Genomic DNA, 27,478 nt, shown 5'->3' with positions numbered 1-27,478 from the left:
AGGCCTTCAACACCCTATTGTCTGTGTCCATGGGTTATGCATATATGCATACTAGTTCTTTGGTTGATCTCTTTCCATCCACCTACCCCTGCCTTCCACTTCATTCAATCTTTCCTAATTTGCTTGTTCCACCTTCACCATTGTTCTGAGGGACTTTATACCTAGATTATTCTAGTAGCTTCTTTCTTTCCTGTTTTCTTCTGGTCCACATGTTCTCAACTAGAACTGTACATTAGAATCACTTGGGGATTGTTCAAAAAACACTCTGAAGACTGATTTCTACCCCAGATCTCAATTTTCCTCCCGGGGATGGGGTTCAGACATTGTTCTTTGTTTGTTTGTTTGTTTTCAGTTTCTCCAAGTGACTCTAAAGAGGAGCCAAGTTTGATAACCCCCTTTCTAACCTTTTGTCCAATCACACTGTGTTCTATGGTTAGATCCATCTTCCTGACACTCTAGTTTGTTCATCTCACTATTTGACCAGCCTCCAGCTCTTAAAACTCCTTTCTCCATTAATATCCAGATTCTACCATTCCTTCCTAGTTCTTCTCTTCTTTCTAACTATTCTACCATCTCGGCTTTCCAAAATTTATTCACTGTCACTACAAAAGAAAAGAAATCTCAGGTTGCACAAGTCAGACATGGGTGATTACCCTCAATTTCCTCACTTTCTCCTCAAATGTATTCAATTAATCACAAGCTATGTTGGTTTTACCTCCCAAATATCTTTGAAATCCATCAACTTCTATTTCTTCAATTGCAGTCATTTTGCACATGGGCTACTGAAATAAACTCTAAGTTGGTCTCTCAACTTTTCTCCTGTGGCCCTTGCAATTTATTGTCCTCACAATCATCACTGTAACTACTGAGAAACAAATAAAAGCTTTCATTATATAAATCTATTTAATGTTCTCTTATTGCTCTTGAGAAATCATTTAAGTGGTCTTGTCAAAATCTGGCCTCTAGCAAATTCAGTCACCTCCCTTTGGGCATTCTATATATTCCTCAATCTGTACATTCTAGCTCTCTTACTTCCTCAGGCAAGCTTCTCCTTGCTTCACACATGCTGCTCCCCTTTCCTCATTGTCCTCTGTCCCTGATAAATTCCTGCTCACTCTTCAGAACTTAGCTCTAGTGACACTTTCACAAGACCAGGTCAGGACTCCCTGCTCTATGCTTTAATAGGAACCCTTCCTTTTTAATTTCACTTTCCACAATTTTAAGTAAAATGTTACATTATTGTCTAGTATCTGCTTCTCCCACTGGATCCTAAACTCTGAAATTAAGGAAGAAATCTGTCCCTCTTCATCCCATGCTTAACATCATAGTTGACACATAAAAGGGGCTCAGCAACTGTGCTGAAAAAAAGAAAGAAGAAAAGGGAGAAAGAAAGGAAGAGGAAGGAAGGAAGGGAGAAGAAAGAAAGAAATATGGTTCATATTTATAGCGATGGAAGTTTGCAGGCTTCATTTTTAGAACTCTCACCCATTCTCTCCATTTCAGGGAGGATTGAAGGCAGTGGTGTGGACAGATGCATTCCAGATGGTGGTCATGATTGTGGGCTTCTTAACAGTCCTCATTCAAGGATCGGCTCAAGCTGGTGGATTTTACAATGTATTAGAGCTATCAACAAATGGATCTCGACTACACATAATTGAGTATGTCCAATGCTACTTTTTCCATGTTTTATAAAGATTTAGCTGCATGATCTAATCCCCTAAAAAAACAAATCTTTGTTCACTCACTTCTCCCTGCCTCGTAGCTTTGATGTCGATCCTCTCAGGCGGCACACTTTTTGGACCATCTCAGTGGGAGGAACTTTTACGTGGCTCGGGATCTACGGAGTTAATCAGTCAACCATCCAGCGATGCATTTCTTGCAAAACAGAGAAGCATGCCAAGCTGTAAGTTACGAATAAAGAAACATCTTTATGTTTTCTCTGCCCTTATTGGGTACTCATCATATGCTTCCTAATGTTGTGTGTGTAGAAAAGAAACAGAGAAACAGAAAGATTCATTTAATTCTTCCAACAATATTTTGAAGCATGCATTACTATTCCCATCTCAGCAAGGAAGTGGTAGAGCTGGGGTTTGACCTTAATAGTCTGTCTGCCATTGCTCTCCATCATTTCCTGCCTCCATTTATTGAGAAATAACAAGGTTAAATTAGGTGTGGGCAGTGAGTGATGCAGAGGTAAGCAGCACGTATTTCTTACAGTTTCTGTGACAAGTTGACCTTTATCACTGATTTGATTCAGCATGGCTATACCTTTAAAATGTCCAAGGGGAGATTGAAAAAGAAGACAACCCAAGGTAATGAGGCAGGTCAGAATGGGGCTCTCGGTGCTCCAAGTCCCGCCAGGATATCCTTGCCAGGCCTGCTCACTCCAAAGGACTCCAGCAGGCACACAGCTTGTCAAGCCTCTTCCAGTCCCTGCCAGCCAGCCCACGCTCTCCAGTGGGGACCAAAGGAAGATACAGACTCTTTTGCAAAACCGATAGAAACAAACTAGCAGAGCTTATATCCCCATTGCTGCTGTCCAAGGTTCCAGACTCCCCCCTGACTTGTCAGGATGCCCTCAACTTTTCTTAGAGTGAGAATCAGTCGCTATGAATATTCCTGCAACTGATTTTAAAGTACTTTCAATGCACAGTTTCTTAGGTAGACTGAGAAAAAGATAAAATTGCCAGGGCATGGTTTACCATGTAACTTGCATTCTAAAAGGGAATATATCACTTTCCATGTTTCACACATTCTCAGAAGTGAAAGCATTATCTAGTGTTTCAGCAATTCACTAGTAAGATACTTATATCCTATGATAATATAGTATTAATAAATCCTCTACACACATAATCATCACCTTATCAAATAGCTGAATTTCTGAAAATGTATTTAAGATCAAATGTGCCTTTGATCTTGATATTCATCTAAAATTAACAGTCGTTTAAAATTCTGCTTTAAATTGAGCTAGAATTGAAGGTACCGTTTATCTGTTAGCACTGCTGGCAGGAAGTGGTGCTCTGAGGGTAGGAGGAGTTGATGTAGGTTATAAGACCCTTCTCAATGCCATCCCATCTCCTAGCTCAGACCAGCACATCCAAGCACAGTCACTTATTTTCCATTCCCATTGCCTTTGTTTACTTTCTTTATATTTCTTATCACATCAAAGATAATCTTATTTATTTAATTGATGTCAGCAGTTATTACTTGCCTCCAGTCCCAGAATGTCTGGCTCCATGAGGGTGGCTTCTGTGTGCTCACTGCTATATCCCACGTACTCAGAAGAAGCTGGTACACAGAGTTGCCTGGATGGAGGAATAGTGAGAGTGCAACCAATGCCATACACAAGTATTGGTCACCTTATGTATCAATTGTATTCCCAAAAGGCTATCTCTAATTCAAACCCCTACCAATAAAAACAAACAAACAAAACTCAAAGGTAAACATGGCTAGACTACTCCCAAGGAAGCAACTTTTGAGATAAGACCCTTTGCTAATGTAAATGATGTAAAATAAAAACTTTTCAATGGGATAATTATTTAACTTATTTGCTTCATAAATAAATACTTTGATTGAAGGGTTTTGTGAAAGTTAGGTATAGCTGTACAGCACAGGTTTTAGGGGCCTTTGAAATGAATGTGTGTCCTTACAGTTGAATGTGGGTGGATTTAATTCCCTTCAAACAATGAGTGGATCCAAGAAAATGCTCAGTGTTGTTCTCCCGGTCCCTGCAACTAGAGACAGATTGAGATTTATTCTCTCAGACGAATGTAAAGTTAGCCTACTTTCAAATCTCCTCTGAGATTAAGAAAATGAGTAATTGACTTTCAAAGGTCAGTCATAAATGCAAAATAACCACAGAATGCTGCAAAATTATATGCATAATTGTATCATATCTGTGTATCACAGAATAAAACAAATTGCTCCCAAAAAAGATAGGTAAAATGACCTTGGGCTTTTCATACTTTCTATTGTCTCTTTAAAAAACACTTCAACGTTCATGTGAATGAATCTCCAAAGTGTGTATTTCCAAAACTTAATCTATGCCTACATTTATCTTCTTATCCCTCTGGAAGGAAATATGTTAAAATGTAAGTTGGCTTTTTGACAGTTTTGTTAATTGAGTGGAAGGAACATCACTTGAAGCTATATATGAATGATTGTTATATGAAATTTCATCTAAGAAAATAGATCTCACACCACACATTGAGGTTTTGCAGAAAAACTCCCAATTTCAAAAAGAAAATCCATCAAAATTCTATTTCATTCAACTTTTGTAATCAGTCTAAAAAATGTAATGTCAAACACACAGAAAAGCAAAAATATAAGATGTAATAATTCTTGAAGACTGTAGACTGTAGAATTTTATTTTTAAACAAAAATGTGCCCCAAAATTTTACTGTGAGTGTTTGGTGGTGACCTTCCCAATAATGTGGCATAGAGGCTACCAATAGACCCATGTGTTCTTCTCTAGAGCCTTGTACTTCAACCTGGTGGGTCTCTGGATTATTCTGGTGTGTGCTGTCTTCTCTGGCTTGATCATGTACTCCTACTTCAAAGACTGTGACCCTTGGACTTCTGGCATTATCTCAGCGCCGGACCAGGTACATGTTCCCTTGGGCAATGGCTGAAACGAGCATGTTTTTAGCCATTGATGGGTAATGTTGGAATCTTTCTCTTTTTCACCTGGATCTATAATCACTTTCCACACCCCAAAGACTGGATGGCTTTCCTCTCCTCTTGGGTATATTACCACATATGAGGGTCTAATATAAGGGAATAAACATGTAAAAAGAAGGTACCTCACCTTTTCCTTGAAGACACAAGTCCAGGAACTAGGACAAGGTTGAGGAGAGAGGAAGATGTGACTAACGAATGGGTTTGGTTGTCAATGCTACCAATAGGTTGTGGGTTCAATTCCTAGTCAGGGAACATGCTTAGGTTGCAGGTTTGGTTCTGGCTAGGGCATGTGTGGGAAGCAACAGATTGATATTTCTCTCTCGCTCTCTCTTTCTCTCCCCATACCTCTCCCTGAAATGAATAAACAGATCCTCAAGTGAGGATTAAAAAAATTATTTAAAATATTTTTAAAAACCTCCCTTGTGGGCAATATGATCCCTTATATATTCAACTGTCTTACTGTATCCTATGGGGACTTCTCTCTCACAAATCTGGCTACAGAGTAGAACTGTAACACCTAGATTCTCTGAAGATCTGTTTTTTGTTTTCTTTTTTAGAATATATTTTTAGTAATTTCAGAGAGGAAGGAAGAGGGAGAGAGAGATAGAAACATCAATGATAAGAGAGAATCATTGATTGGCTGCCTCCTGCACGTCCCTCACTGGGGATAGAGCCCACAACTGAAGAATGTGCCCTGACCAGGAACAGAACTGTGATCGCCTAGTTCATAGGTCATCCTTCAACCACTGAGTCATGCCAGCTGGGCTAAAGACCTGTTTTAAGCATTTGTTTATAGGGTTTAATTGCTAACTTTAACAGTAAACAAAAAATATCATACTTTACAAAAAAAAGAAAAATTTTAATTTTTGAACCTTCTAAATTTTGTCCAGACCCTTTTCCTAATACTGTCTCTTTTCTACCCCTTCCGTGCCCCTACAGTTGGACCTCAGGTCCATGGAATTGGATTGATCATAACATCATTTGCTAATATGCAGCTACTTAGTCCAGGCATACTCCTCTATTATTATTACTTTTGTATTTTTTTTCACTTTCTTTTGCTAAAAAGCTACATTCTTACATTTCAGACACTGTTGATGAGACCACTAATCCTATCTTGTTTGCCTCCTCTTCAGCTGATGCCGTACTTTGTCATGGAGATATTTGCCACGATGCCTGGGCTACCAGGACTTTTTGTGGCTTGTGCCTTCAGTGGAACTCTGAGGTTAGTGCTGTGATGATAATGATGGTGACTGTGAGGATGATAAGAGGATGGCGGTAGTGATCACTAGTATTTACTGAGTATTTACTGTGTGCCAACTGCCCTGCTAAATGCTTTATTTGTATTTGCTCTTTAGTTGCCACACTTTACATGCAACTGAAACTTTACTCATATTATCTTCAGTTTATAGATAAGAAATGGAAATTTAGCAAGGTAGCTAAAACTTACCCAAGGGGTCATAGTAAACTGCAGGGGCAGCATGTAAGCCTAGGTCTGAGCCTACACTAGACCTCTCTGGTTATTTTCTCAATCTTGTCTGATGCCCGCTCTCCCACAGTTTCACATCACCTTATCACAAGGCAGCTTACTTGGTGGCATTTATCATTCAGCAGATCTCTCCTTTGCAATCCATTCTCCCCGTTTTCAATAGCACACTCAGGCAGCTAATAACACCCATCCTCCGCATGTAGACATTGTTCTAAATACAAAATTATTCATACATTTATTCAGACACATATTTTAGAAGGTTTATATTATGCCAGACACAGTTGAAGACTGTGGGGAGGTGGGGATACTGCGCAGAAACAGGACTGACATTGCCTTCATATGGAGTTTGCATTCTAATGGACGTGGAAGATAAACAATATATAAGTGAACAAAATAAACTAGATATAGTTTGATAATGACAAATAATTTAAAGGAAATAACAGAGTGATATCTGAGAGGGAGGTGAGGCCTGGGGGTTATATTTTTAATAGGGTCTTTAGGGATCTCCCCTTTGAGTCGGTGACTTTTGTGTTGAGATCTAGAGCATGTGAAAAAGCCAGGTATTGAAGAGCATGGGCAGGAACCTGTACAGGCAGGTAGAAGAGCAAATTCCAAAGTCCATCCCCAACCCCCGAAGAGAAACTGCATAGAATATTTTAGGAATGAAGAGAAGAGTTAAAGCATGAGAAACAGGGAGGAGAGGAGAGGAGAGCAGATGAGGATGAGTTTGAATTGGTGAGCAGGCATCAGATCATGGAGACCTTCAGGAAATGGTAGAGTTGGCATTTCAAATGAAATGGGAAGGCATTAGGAGGTTTGAAGCAAGGGAATGAGTGATGTCATGCAGTTAAGACTCAGTTTTCCGTGTGGGGAAGGGACTATGATAAAAGCATGAGTGTTGCAAGTGAGTGACCTGTTAGGAGGCATTTGTCTTCATTCAGGTGAGAGATGATAATGATTTGAAGGGGCAACCGTGTTAGGAGCAATGCTCTAAAACTGTAAGATAGTGTCATTATTTTCCTTTAAGCCGGACCCACTGCCTTCCTCCTCATGTAGACATTATTCTAAATTCAAAATTATTCAGAGAAATATTTTAGAAGGTTTATATTATGTCCCTTTATGAAGCAGAGACTCAGCTGGTGGGAAAAGTCTTGTTTCCTTTCTTGGAGCTCAATTGCAAAGAATCAATTACAGAATTGTTAAAGGCCAATTTTAACATAGTTACTTTATCAGGGTCAAAATTCTAGCAGTTTCAGATCATAAAAGTAAAAATTTTATATCTTATACCTCAAACCCCTTGTCACAACCCACTATATTAATCAGTGTTAATGATTTCTTATTAACAAATCAGAACATTTTTTACTTATGTGAACATATATACCTTTTAGTGTACCAAAAAAGAGATCATATTGTATACACTGTTTCTTTTTTCAGAATATTTAAAAATATTTATTGAATTTATTGGAGTGACAATGGTTAATACAATTATATAGGTTCAAGTGTACTATTTTTTTGCAAATTGTAATTTATTTTCATTTATTTTTTAAATTAAAAAATAAATAATTCACCACCACTGGGGCTCCAGGGAAGTTGTTAGGCCTACACCACACTCACTAGGCACCTGCAAGGACCCACTGTCAGTGGCAAACTGTCTTTTATTAATTAAAAAATTTTAATGTTGACATTATTTTAGGTGATACCCTTTCCCCTGCCCCCTTTTCCTACCTCCATCCACCCCTCCTCTCCCTCTCTAGGCCCTCACCAAACTATTGTCCTTCCTTTTTTACAACCAAGTAGTATTCCATGGTGTAAATGTACCACAGCTCTTAAAAAATGTTTTTATTAATTTCAGAGAGGAAGAGAAAGATAGAAACATCAATAATGAGAGAGAATCATTGATTAACTGCCTCTTGCATGCCACCCACTGGGGATAGAGCCCACAACCCAGGCATGTGTCCTGATCAGAAGTGAACCCTGACCTCTTGGTTCATGGGTCAACACTCAACCACTGAGCCACACCAGCCGGGCTACCACACCACAGCTTTTTTATCCACTCATCTACTAATGGGCCCTTGGACTGCCTCCAGATCTTGGCTATTGTAAATCACACTGCATGAACATAGGGGTGCATATGTTCTTTCTGATTGGTGTTTTGAGATTCTTTGGATATATTCCTAGAAGTGGTATCCCTGGGTCCAAAGGAAGTCCCATTTTTAATTTTTTGAGGATCTAGAACTATTCAAACTAAAATGAATGGCTCTGTTATTCTGAATTATCAAAGAAGAAAAAGTTTGAATTTTCTTTCATACCTTTGGTGCAGCTATAGCAAGTCTTCAAATGTGCGATGGAGGATAACAAAATAACTACTGATGAATGTCCATGGAAAACTGAAAATAGCTAGCCAGGCTTCATTCATTAGCTTGTTTCTGCTCCAGAACTTTGGTTTGTGGTTGTGATTTTGCACCATGTGAATTTAACATGGTTATCTATTCTCTGGCTGAGATATTCCTGATCTCTATAAGGAATTCAATAAAATTCCATGTCATTCCACAAAGAAAACCACAACTTTCAGGTCCTCTGTCACCTAAGTGAGTTTTAAGGCCATACAACTGAATTCTGATTGGAAAGTCAGAGCTTTCCTGAGTTTAGGTCTTTGGCTCCACCCCAGTCTTACCCTTTGTCTTTTACTCCCGTACTAATTACACACGAGCCACTCTCATGGCTCCAGGTTATTGAATGCAAGGAACTTTCAGGAATTTAAATGTAATTTTCCTTTTGTTCTAGACCATCATTTCCCCAATATGCATGGGTATCTTCAGTGCTTACCGTAACCATCAATTCCTAAGGGGAGAATTTCTTAATTTCATATTGGTTTAGGTCTCTGAGAGACATGTTGTCATAGCATTTTGCTATTTTCCTTTGTCACAGTTTTTACAATTGTTATCAATTACTTAATTGGTTGTTAAATTTCCCTGTGGCCAAATGAAGTGGGAGATCTTTGTCTTTCTTGTTCACTATTGTATGCCTAGTGCCCAGCATGAATAAACAGATCCATGAACGGTATTGATGAATGAATGAATCATTACTGAATGGCAAAGTGAACTGACACCTGGGTTAGGGCAGTCACCACTTCTTGCTTTAAATCCAATCTAAGCTGTCCCCACCTTGCCACACCCAAGCAAACACCCACATACACAATCTCTGTTACTCTCTGCTAACTCATTTAATATATTATTAAAAGAAATTAGTTGGAGTTAAAACATGAAAAGCTAGCTTTTTCAGTGGACCTTGCGGAAGAACTAAAAGAGCATTAAGCACAGAAGCAGCATTGAAGAGTGAGTAGACAGGCTATGTGGTTCTCCAGGAGTTCTGTTTTTCCTAGAGCCCTGGCAAACTGCAGGCTGGTGGCTTAGCTTTATTTACCTGGACTATGTTCTCGCTTTTCTCTCCCTGTAGCACCGTGGCTGCCAGCATCAATGCCTTAGCAACAGTGACCTTTGAGGATTTTGTCAAGAGCTGTTTTCCCCATCTCTCCGACAAGCTGAGTACCTGGATCAGTAAAGGCTTATGTAGGTATAGCCAGGGGGCCTTAATTCCATGTCATGAAATGTACATGTGATACATGTCAAAATCCTGCACATGCTATTCAGGACACATGAGGAATCTCACATATAGATTCTTATACTTGCAGATACCAGGAGGGTACCAGCTAGCTTACCTTTCACCATCCTTTTTTTTAAAATATATTTTATTGGTTTTTTACAGAGAGGAAAGGAGAGAGATAGAGAGCTAGAAACATCGACAATAGAGAAACATCGATCAGCTGCCTCCTGCACATTTCCCACTGCGGATGTGCCTGCAACACAGACACATGCCCTTGACCAGAATCGAACCTGGGACCCTTCAGTCCACAGGTCGACGCTCTATCCACTGAGCCAAACCGGTTTCGGCCATCCTTATTTTTGACCTCCTTTTGTGTTTAGCCTACATCTCAGATTCATCAGATCAGCATCTTTTGATTATGCTCTGCATTGATCATATTAGTTCCTCTACATGGGAAGATATTCTGATCACTGTGGCCAGCCCCTTTCTAAAATCAAATTCTTTTCTAAAGAATCCTTTATTACCCAAATCACAGTAACCTCACCCCAAATAAGAATTTCTCTTTGTTTAATCATAAAATTGCATGTTACATTTTTAATCACATAACACTTATTATCTTGAATTATAGTTTTATACATTTTACTTCTAAATATAAACAAGCTATATGCTTATTTACTTATTATAGAAAATGTAGGTATTTTGGAAAATATGAACTTGAAAAATTATAGCTACTAATTGTGTCACCTTTTTTTTAGCTTAAAATTTAAAAATGTTTCTATTGTTATCTTTTTAAAAAAACACACACACACCAAAAAAAAAAACATTGGCTATTTCTGTGTAGTTTTTCTTTTAGATTAACTTTAAAATAATATATTGCATGTTACCTAACTGTACTCTCCCCCATGGCATTGCATTAAACCTGAAAATGTATTTGGGAAGAATTGACATTTTTGTTTTACATCTAAATAATAATTTATTTTTTCCATTTAATAATATAACATTTTTGACTCCAGATATTAATTATACCCATGTCTTTTTTTCCCTCCTGCTTGACCTCCTCTCATCCTCCTCCTCTTCTTCTTCCTCTTCTTCCACTTCCTTTTTCTCTTCTTCCTTCTTTTTTTCTTCTTTCACTGATGTTATCAATGAGATGCTTTCCCCATATTTCCTAAACTATTTATGATCAATGTGGAAAAGCTGTATCTTTTTGTTTTTGTTTTATAAAGCATATATATTGCCATTTCCCCAACTATTATTGATTTTCAAAATTTCAATTGTTTTTCTAGTAAGTATGGTAATTGCCTGCTAATATTGGTAGTTTAATTATCTCCTTCTTCTCAAATATTCTTCTCATTTGGGTTGTTTGTTCTCCGTTTCCTTCAGTGTTTCTCCTATTTCTAAAACTTGGCTCTTTTCCTCCGCACACTTAAAGAAATCAAGTTTTTTTTTCTCTGTCAATTTTGAGTTCTCCACAAAATAAAGTTTAACAATAATAATTTTAATTGTTCTATTTGTGCTTGTTCCTTATATTTTACTATAAAAATTAAGTCATGCAGCAAGGTTTGGATACTTTTACCATGAATTCCCAATATATATGCCACCTGAATTCTCCATTATGTTTCAAAACTTACTTTTTCACATATCCATCCAGATCTCTAACCACTCATTAATCAGCATGTTAAAATACATTTCCCTTAAATTTTTGCATTCATATTATTAACTAGAATTCAATAACTGCTTAAAGTTGTCTTTAATGCAAAATCTATCTTTCATTCTACAATGAAATGGACACATGTTAGGTATATGTTTGCTAAGTTTTGACATATTCATACACCTGTGTGATCCAGCCATTAAAGATGTAAAGCATTAGCATAACCCTGGAAAGTCCTCTTTTGCTCATTCCAGTCAATCCCTGCTCCCACTCCCCTCCAGAGGCAGCCATTATTCTTGCCAGGAGCCGGTCCATCCTTGCTGTTTCAAGGGACCTGGCATATATGGCATACGGTTCTTAATATGTTTGCTCACCTTCTTGGCACTGTGTTTTAACCAAGGTCTCCTCTCTGAGAAAGGTTGTGTCCCCAGGTAGGGATTTTCCCCTGAAGTTAGGGAGGGAATAAAACCTCTTAACTAGTGCCAGGTGGGTAATTAATCACTTTAACTACGAACAATCATGCTTAAGCTACATAATCTTTACTCCCTGGAATGAAGATAAGAAACGCCCTAACCTTTGTAATAGAGATTGATAGGATTGAATCAACTGGTATAAATACAGATGTAACAAGACAGCAAGACACAGAACTTAGAACTCAGAACTTAGAACACAGAACTAAGAAGACAGAACCTACACAGAACCTACAGACAGAAGAACTTCGCTGGAGAGAACATGGCAAAAGATCTTGGACTGAACCTGACTACAGAAATGGGCAAGAGAACCTGACTAGAACCTGGTGACTGAACCTGGCTGGAGAACCTGGACAGAACCTGGCTGGAGAACCTAGCGAGGGAACTTGGCTACAGAACCTGGCTGGAGAACCTGGAGAACCTGGCTGGAGAACCTAGCAAGACAACATGGACACCGAACCTGGCTGGAGATCCTGGCTGGAGATCCTGGCTAGGCTGCTGAACAACTGAACGCTGTCTCCGTGTCATTCCTTCCTCGCTGACTCCATCCACACCTTCGGGGACCCCTGGACCTGCTGGGGTTGGACCCCGCCTTCAGTGGAGATCTGAAGCAGAACTTCGCTGGAGATCCAGACCAGAACTTGGCTGGAGATCCTGGTTAGGCTGCTGATCAACTGAACGCTGTCTCTGTGTCCTTCCTTCTTTGCCAACTCCGTCTACACCTTTGGGGACCCCTGGACCCGCTGGGGTTGGACCCCGGCATATTCTGATACTTTCCTCTTCTAGAATTTCACATAAATGGAATCACACAGTCCACACACGTTTTTTAAGGCTCCTTTCACTCAACATAATATTTCTGAGTTTAATCCATATTTTCTATGTGTACCCATGGTCCATCCCTTTTCATTGCTGAGTAGTTTGAAATTGTATGGATGTACCACAGGTTTTTAAACTTCTACTTCTATTGGTAGACCTGGGCTATATTAGTTTGAGGTTATAATAAATAAAGCTGCTATGAATACTTTAGTACAATCTTTTTTTTTTTTTGTAAATACATAAAAGTGGAAGTGCTTGGTCAACTATCATGGTTTTTGTTTTCTTGTGTTCATTCTTGATCACGCCTGAGTCCATCTCTCTCTCTCTCTCTCTCTCTCTCTCTCTCTCTCTCTCTCTCTATATATATATATATATATATATATATATATATATATATATTACCCTGTCTTGTTGTTTTCTCATCTCATTTGTTTCCTCTTGCCCTTTTCTTATTTGCTTCATTGAGTTTACATATTTTTCCATCATATTGAGCTTGCCAAACAGTTTCTAAATACTTTTCTGGTTCTTAAGGTAAATTATTTCCAGGAAGCATAGTCTTTACTTGAGCATTTAGATGAATATATTTATTCCCTTGTTTGACAATATTTGCCATGAATCACATATATTCTGTTTCTTTTTACTTATGCTTGAACAAGGAGAGATCAACACTGACAAGATGCTTGTTATCTGGTTAGTTGAATTGCCTGGATCTATTTACTATCTTGCATAACAAATTAGAGCTAATAACAGGTGGATGGGCATTGCTCCCAGTATGACCCCAATTTCTAGCAGACATTTATGAGTATGCTGGATTGAGGTACAAGTTTCTTTATGCCCATGGTTTATTGTCTGATCCTCTGGGCTGATGCAGCGCTGGGAAAACTCACAGCATTCACTGCGACTGTGGAGTTTCCTTTCCCTCTCACATTTGCTGCTTTGTCTGTAGGTCCATGTACTCCAGGTCTCTACAGAACCCCCACCAATTTCCCTAAACTCCCTGACTTGCAGCTTGCTATTGATTGCAATCTGGTGGAAATATAAAGATTTTTGGGAAAGGAGGCTAGATCAATTCTCTAGTCAGCACAGAATTGCAGAATTCTTGGGTTGAGGGGTGATTGCCTAGATTCTCACTTGAACACATAACTGTTGGTCTAGCAAAAGGGTAATCAATAGTTGAGAGGAAACATATCTTTTGTGATTTTCCTCAGGAAGGTAATGTTGTCCTCATTTATAAAGCAACACAGAATCAGGGCAAACATTGTTTTCTGCAATCTAATCTATCATCTTTAAAGATAACAGGAACAATTTTAGAATTCTGAAATGTGTTTATTGATCAAACTTGGTTTGGGTGTTTTGTGAGTTTCCTTATTTTTCTGGGTTGAGAAATTGGGAAATACAGCATAAAAGTTGCTAACCTGATTTAATTTTGAGTTCCTGATCATAGCTACCATGTACTAAACCTGAATATAATAATAATAAGTAATAATATTGGCAAAAACATAGTACTTGCCTATGTACCAGACACTGTTAGATATATATTAATGTATTTACATGTAGTCCCGTTTTAGAATGAGAGATCCTTAGGGCAGGTGTCAAGTTCTGACTGTATAGCACTGGCGTCTAGTAAAGTGTCTGACAAAATTGAATTAATAGTCACATTGGAAACTGAACTAGATATTTAGCTGAGAGAGAATTTCAAACAGAATGAGCAAAATCATTTTCTCTCTGTTTCTGTCATTGTGTTTCCTCTAGGTCTATCTCCAACTCTGTGTCTCTCTCCTCTTTTTTATTTTATGGCTATTAAATGCACTCTTAAGGTGATTTTTAAACAAAAATACACTAAAAATATATTTTTAAAAGACGATTTAAAAGAATACATCTTCTTTAAAAGATGACTTAGACATATATGCCGATTCACTCAGCAAGACCCTATGATGCTAGAGGCACCATTCAAGGTCCTCCAGAGTATGGTACCCGATGGCCTTTACTGTTCTCCAACATAGATATGCAAAACAAATAATTCATTACACAATATACCATAAGGATAGTATGCATAAATACCGTTGGGAAATAGACCAGGAAACTTTCCAGATTTGCAAAACCTCTGAGGTAAAATATATAGATGTTTAGTGATTTCCAAGTTGAAAAACTATCAGAATCCCAGAGAGGTTACTATCTTCTTCAGGTGATTGTTGGTTGGTCGAACTGAAATTAGTTCCCACTAATTTAGTCTGGATTAGCCTCTGTGAGAGCCCTTTCCATAGTTTCATGTTGCTTTCACATGACAGTTTTCTTCTTGAGTCCTGGATAGAAAAGTATGTAACACTAGCTTGGTTCTAGCTCTTTCTGCCTGACCTAGGAGAGCTAGTTCTGGGGAGAAAATCTCCTAAATGCCCCTCATGGGGCTTGTGAGGACTGAGAAGGGAGGATGGTTCTCACTGACATCCCTTCTGATAGGGCCTGGTCAGAGGGAGTCCTGGGCAGAAGCTAAAGGAACCCCTCAAAGCCAGTTTGAATAATGGTAATGAGGTTGTTTTTTTTTCCTTTCAGGTATCTTATTTGGCGTTATGTGTACCTCCATGGCTGTGGCTGCGTCCTTCATGGGTAGCGTTGTGCAGGTAATAAAAGAAGGAAAAGACACATTTATTTCATAGCAACATTTTACCCATGTCTTTGCTAAGGTTTTGCCTATTTCTCCAAGACACTCTCTGAGGCCGGGTCCAAATTAGACATGCATGTAAAATTTCAACCAAAATTACCTGCAGAAGAGGAAACTGTTAAGAACTAATAATGGACTCAGGTACACAGCTGTGTGTGTGTGCACATGCTCACTGCCTCCATGATAGTGCCTGTGTATATTCAACAAAGCCAGGGAACAAGGCTGTAGGATGACAGCAAATTGGTTTAATGAAAATCTTTTGCCAGTTCTCTGGGTTCAATACCTTAGAGACTAAGAGACATGGAAATGCATTTGTCAAATTCCCTTAGTTTGCAAAAGGGAGCCATAAAAGTGGGATATGGGATATGAGTGCCCAATGGCTTCCCCACCATCCCTCAACTTAGTGCTTTAACATTCTTGAGGTGTTCTGAATGAGATGTCAGAGGCGGGGTAACAGACAATCATTATCAAAATACAATTGTGCCCGGCCACTGTGGTTCAGTGGTTGAGCATCAACCCATGCATGGTTCCATTCTGGTCAGTGCACATGCTCAGGTTGGGAGCTCGATCCCCAGTAACGGGCATGCAGCAAACAGTTGATCAATGATTCTCTCATTGTTGATGTTTCTACCTCTCTTTCCCTCTCCCTTCCTTTGTCTAAAATAAAGAAAAACATGTTTTTAAAAAATTTAATACAATTGCTCAAATAGCTGATCAACTATGTAAGATATGAAATATGTTATAGGTATATTTATTTGGTACATTATATAAAAACTTTTCGATAAAATAGAAAATACAAACAAACCAATGAGTTTTAGCTTGAGAAAACCTATTTCTAAAAATCATAGTTACCTGTGCATACACACACACACACACACACACACACACACAGGTTGGTTTGTATGTATTTTTGTTTTATTTTATTTTTAACAAAATACAACAACTTTTATTGTTTATAGTATTACATGTCTCCTTTTTTCCCAATTAACCCCCGCCACTCCCACCCCCGAGTGCAAGTCCCCACTGCCCCAGTGTCTGTGTCCATTGGTCAGGCTAATATGTATGCATACAAGTCATTTGGTTGATCTCTAACTCCCCCTTCCCACCCACCTTCTCTCTGAGATTAGACAGTCTTCTCAGTGCCACCTTGCCTCTGGATTCATTTTGTTCATCAGTTTATGTTGATCATTATATTCCACATATGAGTGAGATTATGTGATATTTATCTTTCTCTGACTGGATTATTTCACTTAGCATAATGCTCTCCAGTTCCAACCATGCTGTTGCAAACGGTAAAGTTCCTTCTTTTTTATAGCATGTAGTATTCCATTGTGTAGATGTACCACAGTTTTCTAATCCACTCTTCTGCTGACGGGCACTTAGGCTATTTGCAAATCTAAGCTATTGTAAATGTGCTGCTATGAACAAAGGGGTGCATATATCCTTACTGATTGGTGTTTCTGATTTCTTGGGATATGTTCCTAGAAGTGGGTTCACTGGGTCAAATAGGAGTTCCATTTTTAACTTTTTGAGGAAACCCCATACTGTTTTCCACAGTGGATGCACCAGTCTGAATTCCTATCAGTAGTGCACGAGGGGATTCATTTTTCTCCACATCCTCACCAGCACTTGTCATTTGTTGATTTGCTGATGATAGCCGTTCTGTCAGGTGTGAGATGCTACCTCATTGTCATTTTGATTTGTATCTCTCAGATGACTAGTGACTTTTAGCATGTTTTTATATGTCTCTTGGCTTTCTGAATGTCCTCTTTCGAAAAGTGTCTACTTAGGTCCTTTGCCCATTTTTTTTTTATTGGATTGTTTATCTTCCTTTTGTCAAGTTGTATGAGTTCCTTGTAAATTTTGGAGATTAAACCCTTATCTGAAATAGCATTGGCAAATATGTTCTCCCATGCAGTGGGCTTTCTTGTTGTTTTGTTGATGGTTTCTTTTGCTGTGCAGAAGCTTTTTATTTTGATGTAGTCCCATTTGTTTATTTTCTCCTTAGTTTCTATTGCCCTAGGAGCTGTATCAGTAAATATATTCCTATGACATATATCTGTATTTTTATTTTTTTTACACAATGTTTATCATTGAGTTCAGATGGGAGAAATTATTTCCAGAAAACATGTGATTAATAAATGGCACAATCAGGACTAGGACTGAATTTTTTTACATATATTTTTTATTGATTTCAGAGAGGAAGGGAGAGAAAGAGAGAGATGGAAACATCAATGATGAGAGAGAATCATTGAATGGCTGCCTCCTGCATGCCCCTTACTGGGGATCAAGCCTGTAACCCTGGCATGTGCCCTGACCAGCAATCCAACTGTGACCTCCTGGTTCACAGTCCGATGCTCAACCACGGAGCCACACGGGCGGGGCAAGACTAGGACTGCATTTTATCCCAAGTGCAAGAAAAAGGCGGTCCCCTATCATGAAGTCATGATATTGATGTACTTTCTCCACAGGCTGCGCTCAGCATCCACGGCATGTGTGGCGGGCCAATGCTGGGCTTGTTCACCTTGGGAATCGTGTTTCCTTTTGTGAACTGGAAGGTAAAGATCCTGCACCTCTCTCTTCTCTCAAATTGTCCTGGTAATTTGTCTTTGCCAGAAAAAAAAACAAAACAAAACACAACACAGTGGCTTCTTTCCACGGAACTAAACAAAACCCGAGCCCTCCTATCTCTGACTTCAGTGAAGCCATTTTAGAAGCAGAAAACAAAGAGATGGTCCTGAAATAACAAATGTTGTGGCATCAAAGCTGATTATTTTTTTAAAATATATTTTTAATGATTTCAGAGAGAGGAAGGGAGAGGGAGAGAGAGATAAAAACATCAATGATGAGAGATAATCATTGGTTGGCTGCCTCCTGCACATGCCCTGTGGACCCTACTGGGGATCGAGCCCACAACCCGGGCATGTGCCCTTAACCACAATTGAACCAAGGACCCTTCAGTCTGGAGGCCAACACTCTATCCACTGAGCAAAACCGGCTAGGGCCCAAGCTGATTCTTTAGGGTTGACATTGTCTTCCCTAAAGTAAGGGCTCACCAAATGAAATTTAAAATGTACAATAAATTCAGAAATAGTTTTGTTAAAACAAAATTTTTAAAACTTCAAAAATATATGTAAATGTTTTCTATATTTGTACCTAAATTATAACTAATTGAAGTTAATGAACTAATTTAAGGAGGAAAGTGGAGATGAGCCCTGCATATTCTGAGAGCTGAATCTTTTTAGTTTGGCTAGCTGACAAACTAATAGGTTGTCTTTCAGTAAATATTGGTTGGGTGACTGTGTAGTAAGTATAACTCAAAATGAACATCTATTTGGAAAAATAATATAAAATTTAAAATTATTTTAAATATCATAATCTTTTCAATGTAGCATGTTACTGGTTTTTTATTATTGCCATTTATTCATATATATATATATATATATATATATATATATATATTTAGAAAGTCTGCAGAAAACCTGACTCTATGCATATTTTTAATATACTATGGGGTGCTAGAATGCCTGATCAAATGGTATACCTAATTAGATCTTTGTGGCCACCTGACCATTATTCTAGATAAATCTTATGAGGCTAGGTAAAGAGATTGGACAGGAGGGAACATTTAGGAATCTGCACTACTTCCCCTGCAGTCTTATTAGAAGATACTTTGTTTTCATTAACTTTTCTGCTATCAAGGTTGACAAGGATAAGTATATCCTTGGAGATACAGAGGCGGGAAGGCAATCTCTTAGCCACAAAAGAATAACTAGCCATATAAGACTTTAATGCATTCTAAAAATTATTTTGTTATGTATGTTAGTGAATTATGGCCCTTCTATTTAGTTGGGAAAACTACCTTGTTATGGATAAAAAATAATAAATACTAAAAATTTGTATCACCTCTCCCCTTGCCATTGGCCATGGCGTATCCTACTAATCAATCCTGGCTCCCTCTCCACAGAATGTGGATGCAACCTCAGAATTCTTCTCAGCATGGCTTTCAAGACAGCTCTGCTAAGTCAGCCAGGGTTGAACTTTCTATTGAAGTCCATTCACCCTTTTCTGGTAGGCCCTATAGACCTCAGCAAGCTGCACTTTTCAAGCCAAATACAGCCATCTTCCTTTTTTTGGTGTGGCTTGCAAGCTAAAAATGATTTGACATGTTTAAATTGTTGGATGGAAATCAAAAGAAGAAGAATGTCCCATAACACATGAATATTACATAAAATTCACAATCCAGTGCCCATGAATTCTACCGGAACACAGCCAGTCTCCTTTGTTTGCATATTGCCTATGGCTGGTTTTATGCTAAGTGGCAGAACCCAGTAGTTGTGACAGTCCTGCATGGTCCTCAAAGCCTAAAATACTATTAGCTGGCTTTTTATAATATAAGTTTGCAGACCTCTAGTCAGACCAAGGTACAACTATTCAAATCGCATACATTGCTTTAGCTTTCTCAAATAATAGTGAAAGGAACATTTTAGTGCTGTTATTGGAGAAGCTTTATTCTGAGTAAATAGAGAAACCAGCAAGTTGCTTTCTCTCCCAGAGAAGGCTCAGCTATCCAGGAGAGCCAGGAGCACCGAGATTTTGTTTTCCAGTGGTGTTGGTCTCTGTTCAACTGTTTTCTTTACAAAATAAAAAAGGTGACTTTTCACTGTTTAGCAAGAAATATAACCCTGCAATGAAAGGGCTAGTAAATACACATGCTAGAACTTAGACTCAACACTCCAAACCTGGGAAACAGAGACTCTGCCAGAAACACTTGGAAGAGCGTATGGGAGTGGAGCTTCTGTATTCTAGCTCATAATGACTATTAATGATAAATTACCGCAACTGTCTCCATTATCTGAAGTTTTCCAAAACGTCTGAAACTCAGCTACTGGGAACTGAGGTTTTGACAGTGTTTTAAGTGAGTGATAAGTGAGAGAAAGAGGCCAAATGGAGAGAAGCAAATTCCTGCTAGGAATTGAAATATAATAATCACTATAAAATTATCCAATATTTTCATTTAAGGAACCAGTTATTTCTAAATAAAGCGGTGTCGAGGGAGTTGGAAGGAAGGCAGTTTGAGTGCACTGTTTCCAGAATGTGTGGCTGAGATTTGGGGTGGAAAGCCAGAATCTCTGAGACACAGTATTCCTCACCTCATTATTCTTTCAATGGCTTTGCCATTAACTTTTCCTTTCCTTCATCAAGGGTGCACTAGGCGGCCTTCTGACTGGAATCGCGTTGGCATTTTGGGTGGCCATTGGGGCCTTCATTTATCCTGCACCAGCCTCCAAGACATGGCCCTTGCCTTTGTCGACAAACCAGTGTGTCCCATCAAATGCGACGGAGTTAGTGCCTCCAGCGCTATCCAGCAGGTATGGTGACTTCAAAGGCAGAGGTAAATCCCAGAGGGTGGGTCACCAGGTTAAAAGAAGGAGCAAGACAAGACCAATATTGCTTTCCTGTGAGACTCCCTCTGGGCAGCACACAGCAATGATATCCATGATTTCTGTAGATATCTATTGCTCTATATTCCAGAGTGGAACAGTAAAGGTGACAGAAGGGTTAGCTAGAGTATGAGTGCAAATGAGAAAAAAATAGTGAAAAGTTTGAAAATAGAATATGAAGATCATAAGTATTTTTAAAAGAATAAATTCTCTGAGTAGAATAGCTTTGTGGGCAAGATGGAGACTGATTGTGGACATACTACTGAGATGGGAGTAGTGCTGAAAACTTATAGTTTCTAACTCAAACTGTACAGGGCTTAGCAAAGGGTTGTCTTTTCTATTTCTATCTGGGATAAGTAATTTAAAATACCAAAATACAGGAGATAATGTAGTGCAGGGAGAGGACCATAGACTTTGAAATCCGAAATACCTGGTTTGGATTTTGGTTGTATGATTTATCCATGCTGCACAAGTTAGTAACTTGTCATGTCTTGATTTATCACAATCCTTAGAGAAGGTAATAATTACTGGGACTTTGCTAGGATAAAACATTATTAAATCATATTACATTTATATCTCTATATTAAATTATATCTGTCTATTAAACTCTAGCTATTATCTATCTATCTATCATCTATCTATCTATCTATCTATCTATCTATCTATCTATCTATCTATCATCTATCTATCTATCTATCTATCTATCTATCTATCTATCATCTATCTATCTATCATCTATCTATCTATATACAGGGAGAGAGAATGAGAGAGAGGAAGAGAGAGCAAGCCGGGGCACTCACTGTACCTGGCTCTAGTAAGTGTGCATTCTCACATCTAACTGTGGTCCTGAGGAGGTGATCCTTTCTATATAATGTATGAGAACTCCATTATCTTGCTGTCATTTGCCTCTGAGTGTCATCTAGTTTAGACCTATTCTCTCCACAAATCTTATGGACAAGCAATATTTATAGTTCCCAGGTCTACCAGGTTGTTTCCTTCTTACTGCTTATGCTTATAGTATCCTCTTTTCTTTACTTAGTTAACTCTTAACCATTCTTTGAAAATAAACTAAGGTGTGATTTCACACATCAGCCTGGGTTTTATACCCTTTCTAATACTCCCAGAATCCTCTGTGTCTATTCCACCAATGCATTGCCACTCCATTTTATGATTGTTAACTCCAATATATAGACTGTGGCTTGCTCATCTTTTAATCTTCAGTGCCTGTCATAATTTCTGGCACGAAATCTGGATTTAATAAATGTCTGATGAATAAATAATACAAAATAAATGGAAAGCATAGTTCTCATTGTAGTTGTAATTCAGCAGCAATATTTGTAATCCTGGGATAGATGGGCTACAAAGCACAACTTGTCTAGCTTTGAGTTTTCAAAAAATAATCAAATGACAAAAAGTTAAGCTTTGGGGTTTTGAGTGATGCCAGGCCTCAAAACAAACCCTCAGCAGTTCTCTAAGGCATTGTGAATGGTAACTTCAGAACCCACAGAACTGGTGACGTGCTGTTGTCCTTCCTCCACAGGCCTGCAATCGCTGACTCCTGGTATTCGATCTCCTACCTTTACTACAGTGCAGTGGGCTGCCTGGGATGCATTGCTGCTGGAGTAATCATCAGTTTCCTCACAGGTTGGGTACCTGGGTCTTCTCTTTGGGGCCAAGGAAGACATGGCCTAGTTTCATGCATTGGTGGTCTTGGTAGCTGGCTAACTGGTGTGATTTTGGATCCACCACAAAAATCCCCTCTTCCTAGAGAGATATATCTACTCTCCAGACTAACATGCAAAAAAAATTCCCTTTTTATATAATTACTAGAGGCTCAGTGCACAAAATTCGTGGCCTGGGGCGAGGGGAGTGTGTCCCTCAGCCCAGCCTGCACCCTCTCCAATCTGGGGCCCCTCAAGGGGATGTCTGACTGCCTTTTTAGGCCCAATCCATGTGGGCCTAAATGGGCAGTCAGACATCCCCCTCACAATCCAGGACTGCTGGCTCCCAACTGCTCGCCTGCCTGCCTGCCTGATTGCCCCTTGCCACTTCTGCCTGCCAGCCTGATCACCCCCTAACCACTCCCCTGATGGCCTGATTGCCCCCAACTGCCCTCCCCTGCCAGCCTGATCATCCCCAACTGCCCTCCCCTGCCTGCCCGGTCATCTGTAAATGCCTTCTCCTGCAGGCCCAGTCCCCTGCAACTGCCCTCCCCTGCCAGCCTGGTCACCCACAACTGCCCTCCCCTGCTGGCCCAGTTGCCCCCAACTGCCCTCCTCTGCCGGCCCGGTCACCTGTAAATGCCTTCTCCTGCAGGCCCAGTCCCCTGAAACTGCCCTCCCCTGCCAGCCTGGTCACCCCTAACTGCCCTCCCCTGCAGGCCGGTTGTCCCCAATTGCCCTCCCCTGCTGGCCATCTTGTGTCCACATGGGGGCCGCCATCTTTTGTGTTGGAGTGGTGGTCAATTTGCATATTAACTCTTTATTATATAGGATTAATCATATATATCTAATACATATGATTAATAATGATTCATATATATAACATATATATGATTAACCATATGTAACATATATTTATAGATATCTCCCCTATATATCTGATTTGGTTCAAAACTGAGAGCTTTCCTAAAGAAAGACATTATATAATTTCTGCTATCACTTCTGTTGGCCTATAAAAGGGACTAGTAGTAAAGTTTTCCATAATAACTATTTTAACATAAATGTGTTCTCTCTGTTTAACGCTATAGCCAGGATCTTGCCTGACCTGACAGCTTGTGGATGTTTAAAAACCAACTCCCACCGCTTTGAGCAGTGACTAATGTCTGTCCATTAACTAGCCAGGCCTGATTTTACCTTGCAAACTAATCATGACCTGCTTCTCAAGTTGATGATGCCTCAGTCCTCAAAGGAAGTCCTGGAAGGGTGCAACAACCTAATCCATCTGTTCTTTCATTTATAGGACACCAGAGTGGCAAGGATATTCAGCCAATGCTGATCAGACCCGTCTGCAATCTATTTTGCTTTTGGTCTAAGGAATATAAAACACTGTGCTGGTGTGGAGTACAGCATGACCGTGGGTCAGAGCAGGTGAGCGGATGTTGAGCTTCTGGAAAATAGACACTGGATCAAAGGGATTCCCTTTTGCCCCTTTAAACCATCTGCACAGGCAGGTGTAGGGAGGGAAGGCGGTGAGTGTTAGAACTTGAAGGAACCTGGGTCTCAACTTCAGTTATCTCAGCCAATTAGCTTTTTTTCTTCTTTTACAGCTTTTATTTATTTATTTATTTTTATTGATCTCAGAGAGGAAAGGAGAGGGAGAAATAGATAGGAACATCAATGATGAGAATCATTGATTGGCTGCTTCCTGCACATCCCCTACTGGGGATTGAGCCCACAACCGGGCATGTTCTCTTGACTGGAATCGAACCTGGGATCCTTCCGTCCACAGGCTGACACTCTATCCACTGAGCCAAACCAGCTAGGGCTCAGGCAATTAGCTTTTAAGCAAGTAATTGTGTTATAGCTAAATGTGCCTCTGGGCTAAATTGTTGTCTTGGCAAGTGATCGATTTCCAAAATTCCTTTGAACCCTTGTGAGGGTGAATTGTAGGAAAAATATAAAAATGAATGCCAGAAAAGGGATAAAATAGGAGCACAGTCTCATATAGTGGTGAAAAGCATGGGCTTTGGAGTCAGCCCTGGGTTTAACCCTGGTTCCATGTCTTACTTTCCTTGGGTTAGTTACTTAACCTCTCTGAACTTCAGCTTTTATCTTAGAACTGGGATGGACTGTGCAGCACAACCTGGGCACAAACATCTCTAGTTCCATGGAGCGTGAATATAAAGTAAGATTTATTGGGGGCACTTCTTCAGTTAGAGAAGCAGCAGCAGATACATGAATTCTCCCCACTGCTCTCACCCCACTGAGAACTGTGTTTTGGCCAGGCAGGGCTAGAGACACTGTCCAGGTACTATCCGGATCACATCATCCAAAGACCAAGGCCTATGGTTAGGCAAAATTAGACTTACTGACTTGATGCAGCAAGAGTGGGGGGCACTCCAGGGGAACCAGGGAATGCCACCCTCAATAAGAGGGGAGATCGGCGTGTATTTTGGGTTTGGGTTGCTGCTGAAGGGTTCTGGGAGCGGTTGAAGGGAAGCGAGTATGAAAACAAAACTGTCTGCAGCAGCATGGGCTAGAAAGCACTAACCACTAGAAAGTTCTTATGGCATTTGACAAGTGCAGAACCTTGAGGGGAGCAATGTTTCCGTTACATTTGTGGCTGGTCTTATGTGTGTCTATCCTTTTAGCTTGACTAATGGCAGGAGTGATGTATTTTTTTTCCTTTTTAGATAGAGTTTATTATCATCCTTTCAGTCCCAGACATTTCATTCTTTTAGCATTCTAGGAGGGGGACTCCTCACCCTAACCACATCACCTAAGGCAGGGGTCCTCAAACTACGGCCCATGGGCCACATGCAAATACAGATATTGTATTTGTTCCCGTTTTGTTTTTTTACTTCAAGATAAGATATGTGCAGTGTGCATAGGAATTTGTTCATAGTTTTTTTTTAAACTATAGTCTGGCCCTCCAACGGTCTGAGGGACAGTGAACTGGGCCCCTGTTTAAAAAGTTTGAGGACCCCTGACTAAGGTGTCAATTGTTCTCCTTTCCCCCAAAACACCATAAGAACATGTCCATGAAGTGAAGCTGAGTTGAACAGTTACTTCAGTAAGATGCGCACCATCTGGACAGGGGTTCCGAAATGGGAGGAAACCTATTCTGCTGAGGAGGCAGCTGGCTGAGCAGTTTATTGTTTGGATGAGTGGATTTTGAATAAGTTCTAGAAGGAAAGAATCAAGTTATCAAGTAGTTTACATATTTATCTTTCTGGGCAAGGTTTTCTTGAAATAAATGGTAAGTTCTGTTGATGCAGGCAGTTTCTGGCCCCAAGGCTGAGTTGAGAGTGGGAAGGAACATGTAGCATGTCACTATTAGGCTCCGCTGCCAAAGAGTATCAAGCAGCCTCTGTATAGGAGTATCTGTATACAGGTACCCAGTTTTGCCCCCACCATACCACTATTGGAGACACAGGTTCTCTCTCCTTGGGAGGTAATGCCACTATGTCACAGGTTTGCTTAATAAGATATATATATAATTTTTTTTCACACAACACATGACATACCGTAAATGCTCACTAAATTATTTTTTCTGATTGTATCATCATTAGAAATAGTACCTACATGGATTGAGGCATCAAAGTTATCAATTAGAAAGTGCCCTGGGTCAGTTAATTGTGATACTTTCATATTTACCAGTACATATCATTTTTTTTGATCAGGAGGCCTAAGTAACAGTCCCTCGATTTGCTTCCGAATACATCAAGACGATTTCACTAATATGTGCCTTTCCCCTTTCCTCAGGAAACGCTTGAGAATGGCAGTACCTGGAAACAAGGAACTGAATCTGTCTTACAGAATGGACTCAGGAGAGAAAGCCTGGTCCACAGTCCAGGCTACGATCCCAAGGACAAAAGCTACGACAATGTGGCATTTGAGAAGATTACCCATTTCTAAGGCAACACGTGCGTGCGTGTGCACACAAACACACACATACACACACGTAGACCTACACAGTCCACATACTTCTTGCTTATTGGTTAGTAGACTTGTGTAGTTGCCATTGCTAGAAGACAAGGATGTCTAATGTCTATTTATAACTTATTTATAACCTCAAATAAAATGACTGTTTCCCAGGCTATTCTTTGGATATCAAACTTTCAGGTGAGAAAAACAACCAAGCCTTAAGTGCTCTGGCAATGGACATCCTTCTTGAATAAATTAAGACTGGATTTCATCATAGAACAAGAAATTATTCTGTTTTCTTATTTCTTAGTGTTTTGAATAGTGCCTGTAATATGGGAGCTACCCAGGGTTTAGGACAAATGTGTGTACACACACACAAGCATACACACAGAAGTTACTATTAAGAGATTTTTATGATTTAACTAGTGGCCTAGTGCACAAAATTCATGCACATTAAAAGGGAATTAATTAGAGGAAATATTTTAATATTGCTATTTTCCCTTTTTCTGTAATAGAAATGTCAGAGATGAAAGAATATTAGTAAAATGTATATGAAAATCTTCCACTTGTCAAAGTCTGGGGCATGCCGTGGGACCCAGAGTCAAGTTCCTGCCCACCCACATGTGCCTCAAAATCGCACGAGACCCAGACCTGGCCGGCCCCACCCACCCACATTGGGCAAGACCAAGACCTAGCCGGCCCCACCCTCATCAAGCCCCGCTGGGCAGAGGGTGCAGCCTGAGGTCCCCTGCCCCAGGCCAGGGCAGGGGGTGTGGCCTGAGGTCCCCCAGCCCAGCGCTGGAGTGGGGGGCATGGCCTGAGGTCCCCTGGCCTGGTCTAGGCTAGGTGGTACACTTTGAGGTCCCCCGTCAAGCCCCGCATGGCAGGGGGCATGGCCTGAGGTCCCCTGACCTGGCACCTGGGTGGGGCGGGGGTGTGGCCTGAGGTCCCCTGTCAAGCCCCAGTAGGCACAGGGCACAGCCTCAGGTCCCGTGCCCCAGCCCAGTGCCACACAGCCTCAAGTTCCTGCTGATTGCTCGTTAAGGCTTGTTACGGGAACTTGGCCTCCACTGTGGGTACA

The 27,478-nt window shown here is 40.0% G+C and overlaps 1 protein-coding gene across 1 annotated transcript in view; it reads left to right on the top strand.

Annotated features, from left to right (window-relative positions):
- Positions 1-26,872, top strand: part of SLC5A12 (solute carrier family 5 member 12) — a 36,670-nt gene extending 9,798 nt beyond the window's left edge. The window contains exons 5-15 of the mRNA XM_036323350.1: positions 1,504-1,658; positions 1,763-1,903; positions 4,475-4,604; positions 5,814-5,902; positions 9,623-9,735; positions 15,257-15,324; positions 17,837-17,923; positions 20,571-20,737; positions 22,350-22,453; positions 23,771-23,898; positions 26,236-26,872. Coding sequence (XP_036179243.1) covers positions 1,504-1,658; positions 1,763-1,903; positions 4,475-4,604; positions 5,814-5,902; positions 9,623-9,735; positions 15,257-15,324; positions 17,837-17,923; positions 20,571-20,737; positions 22,350-22,453; positions 23,771-23,898; positions 26,236-26,388 — 1,335 coding nt within the window. The 3' untranslated portion in view covers positions 26,389-26,872. The remainder of the gene's footprint in view (positions 1-1,503; positions 1,659-1,762; positions 1,904-4,474; positions 4,605-5,813; positions 5,903-9,622; positions 9,736-15,256; positions 15,325-17,836; positions 17,924-20,570; positions 20,738-22,349; positions 22,454-23,770; positions 23,899-26,235) is intronic.
- Positions 26,873-27,478: the final 606 nt, after the last annotated feature.

This window comes from Myotis myotis, unplaced genomic scaffold, assembly GCF_014108235.1.
Source record: "Myotis myotis isolate mMyoMyo1 unplaced genomic scaffold, mMyoMyo1.p scaffold_m19_p_10, whole genome shotgun sequence".
NCBI lineage: Eukaryota > Metazoa > Chordata > Mammalia > Chiroptera > Vespertilionidae > Myotis > Myotis myotis.
The sequence above is the reverse complement of the archived record's forward strand: the minus strand, read 5'-3'. Positions and strand labels throughout refer to the sequence as shown.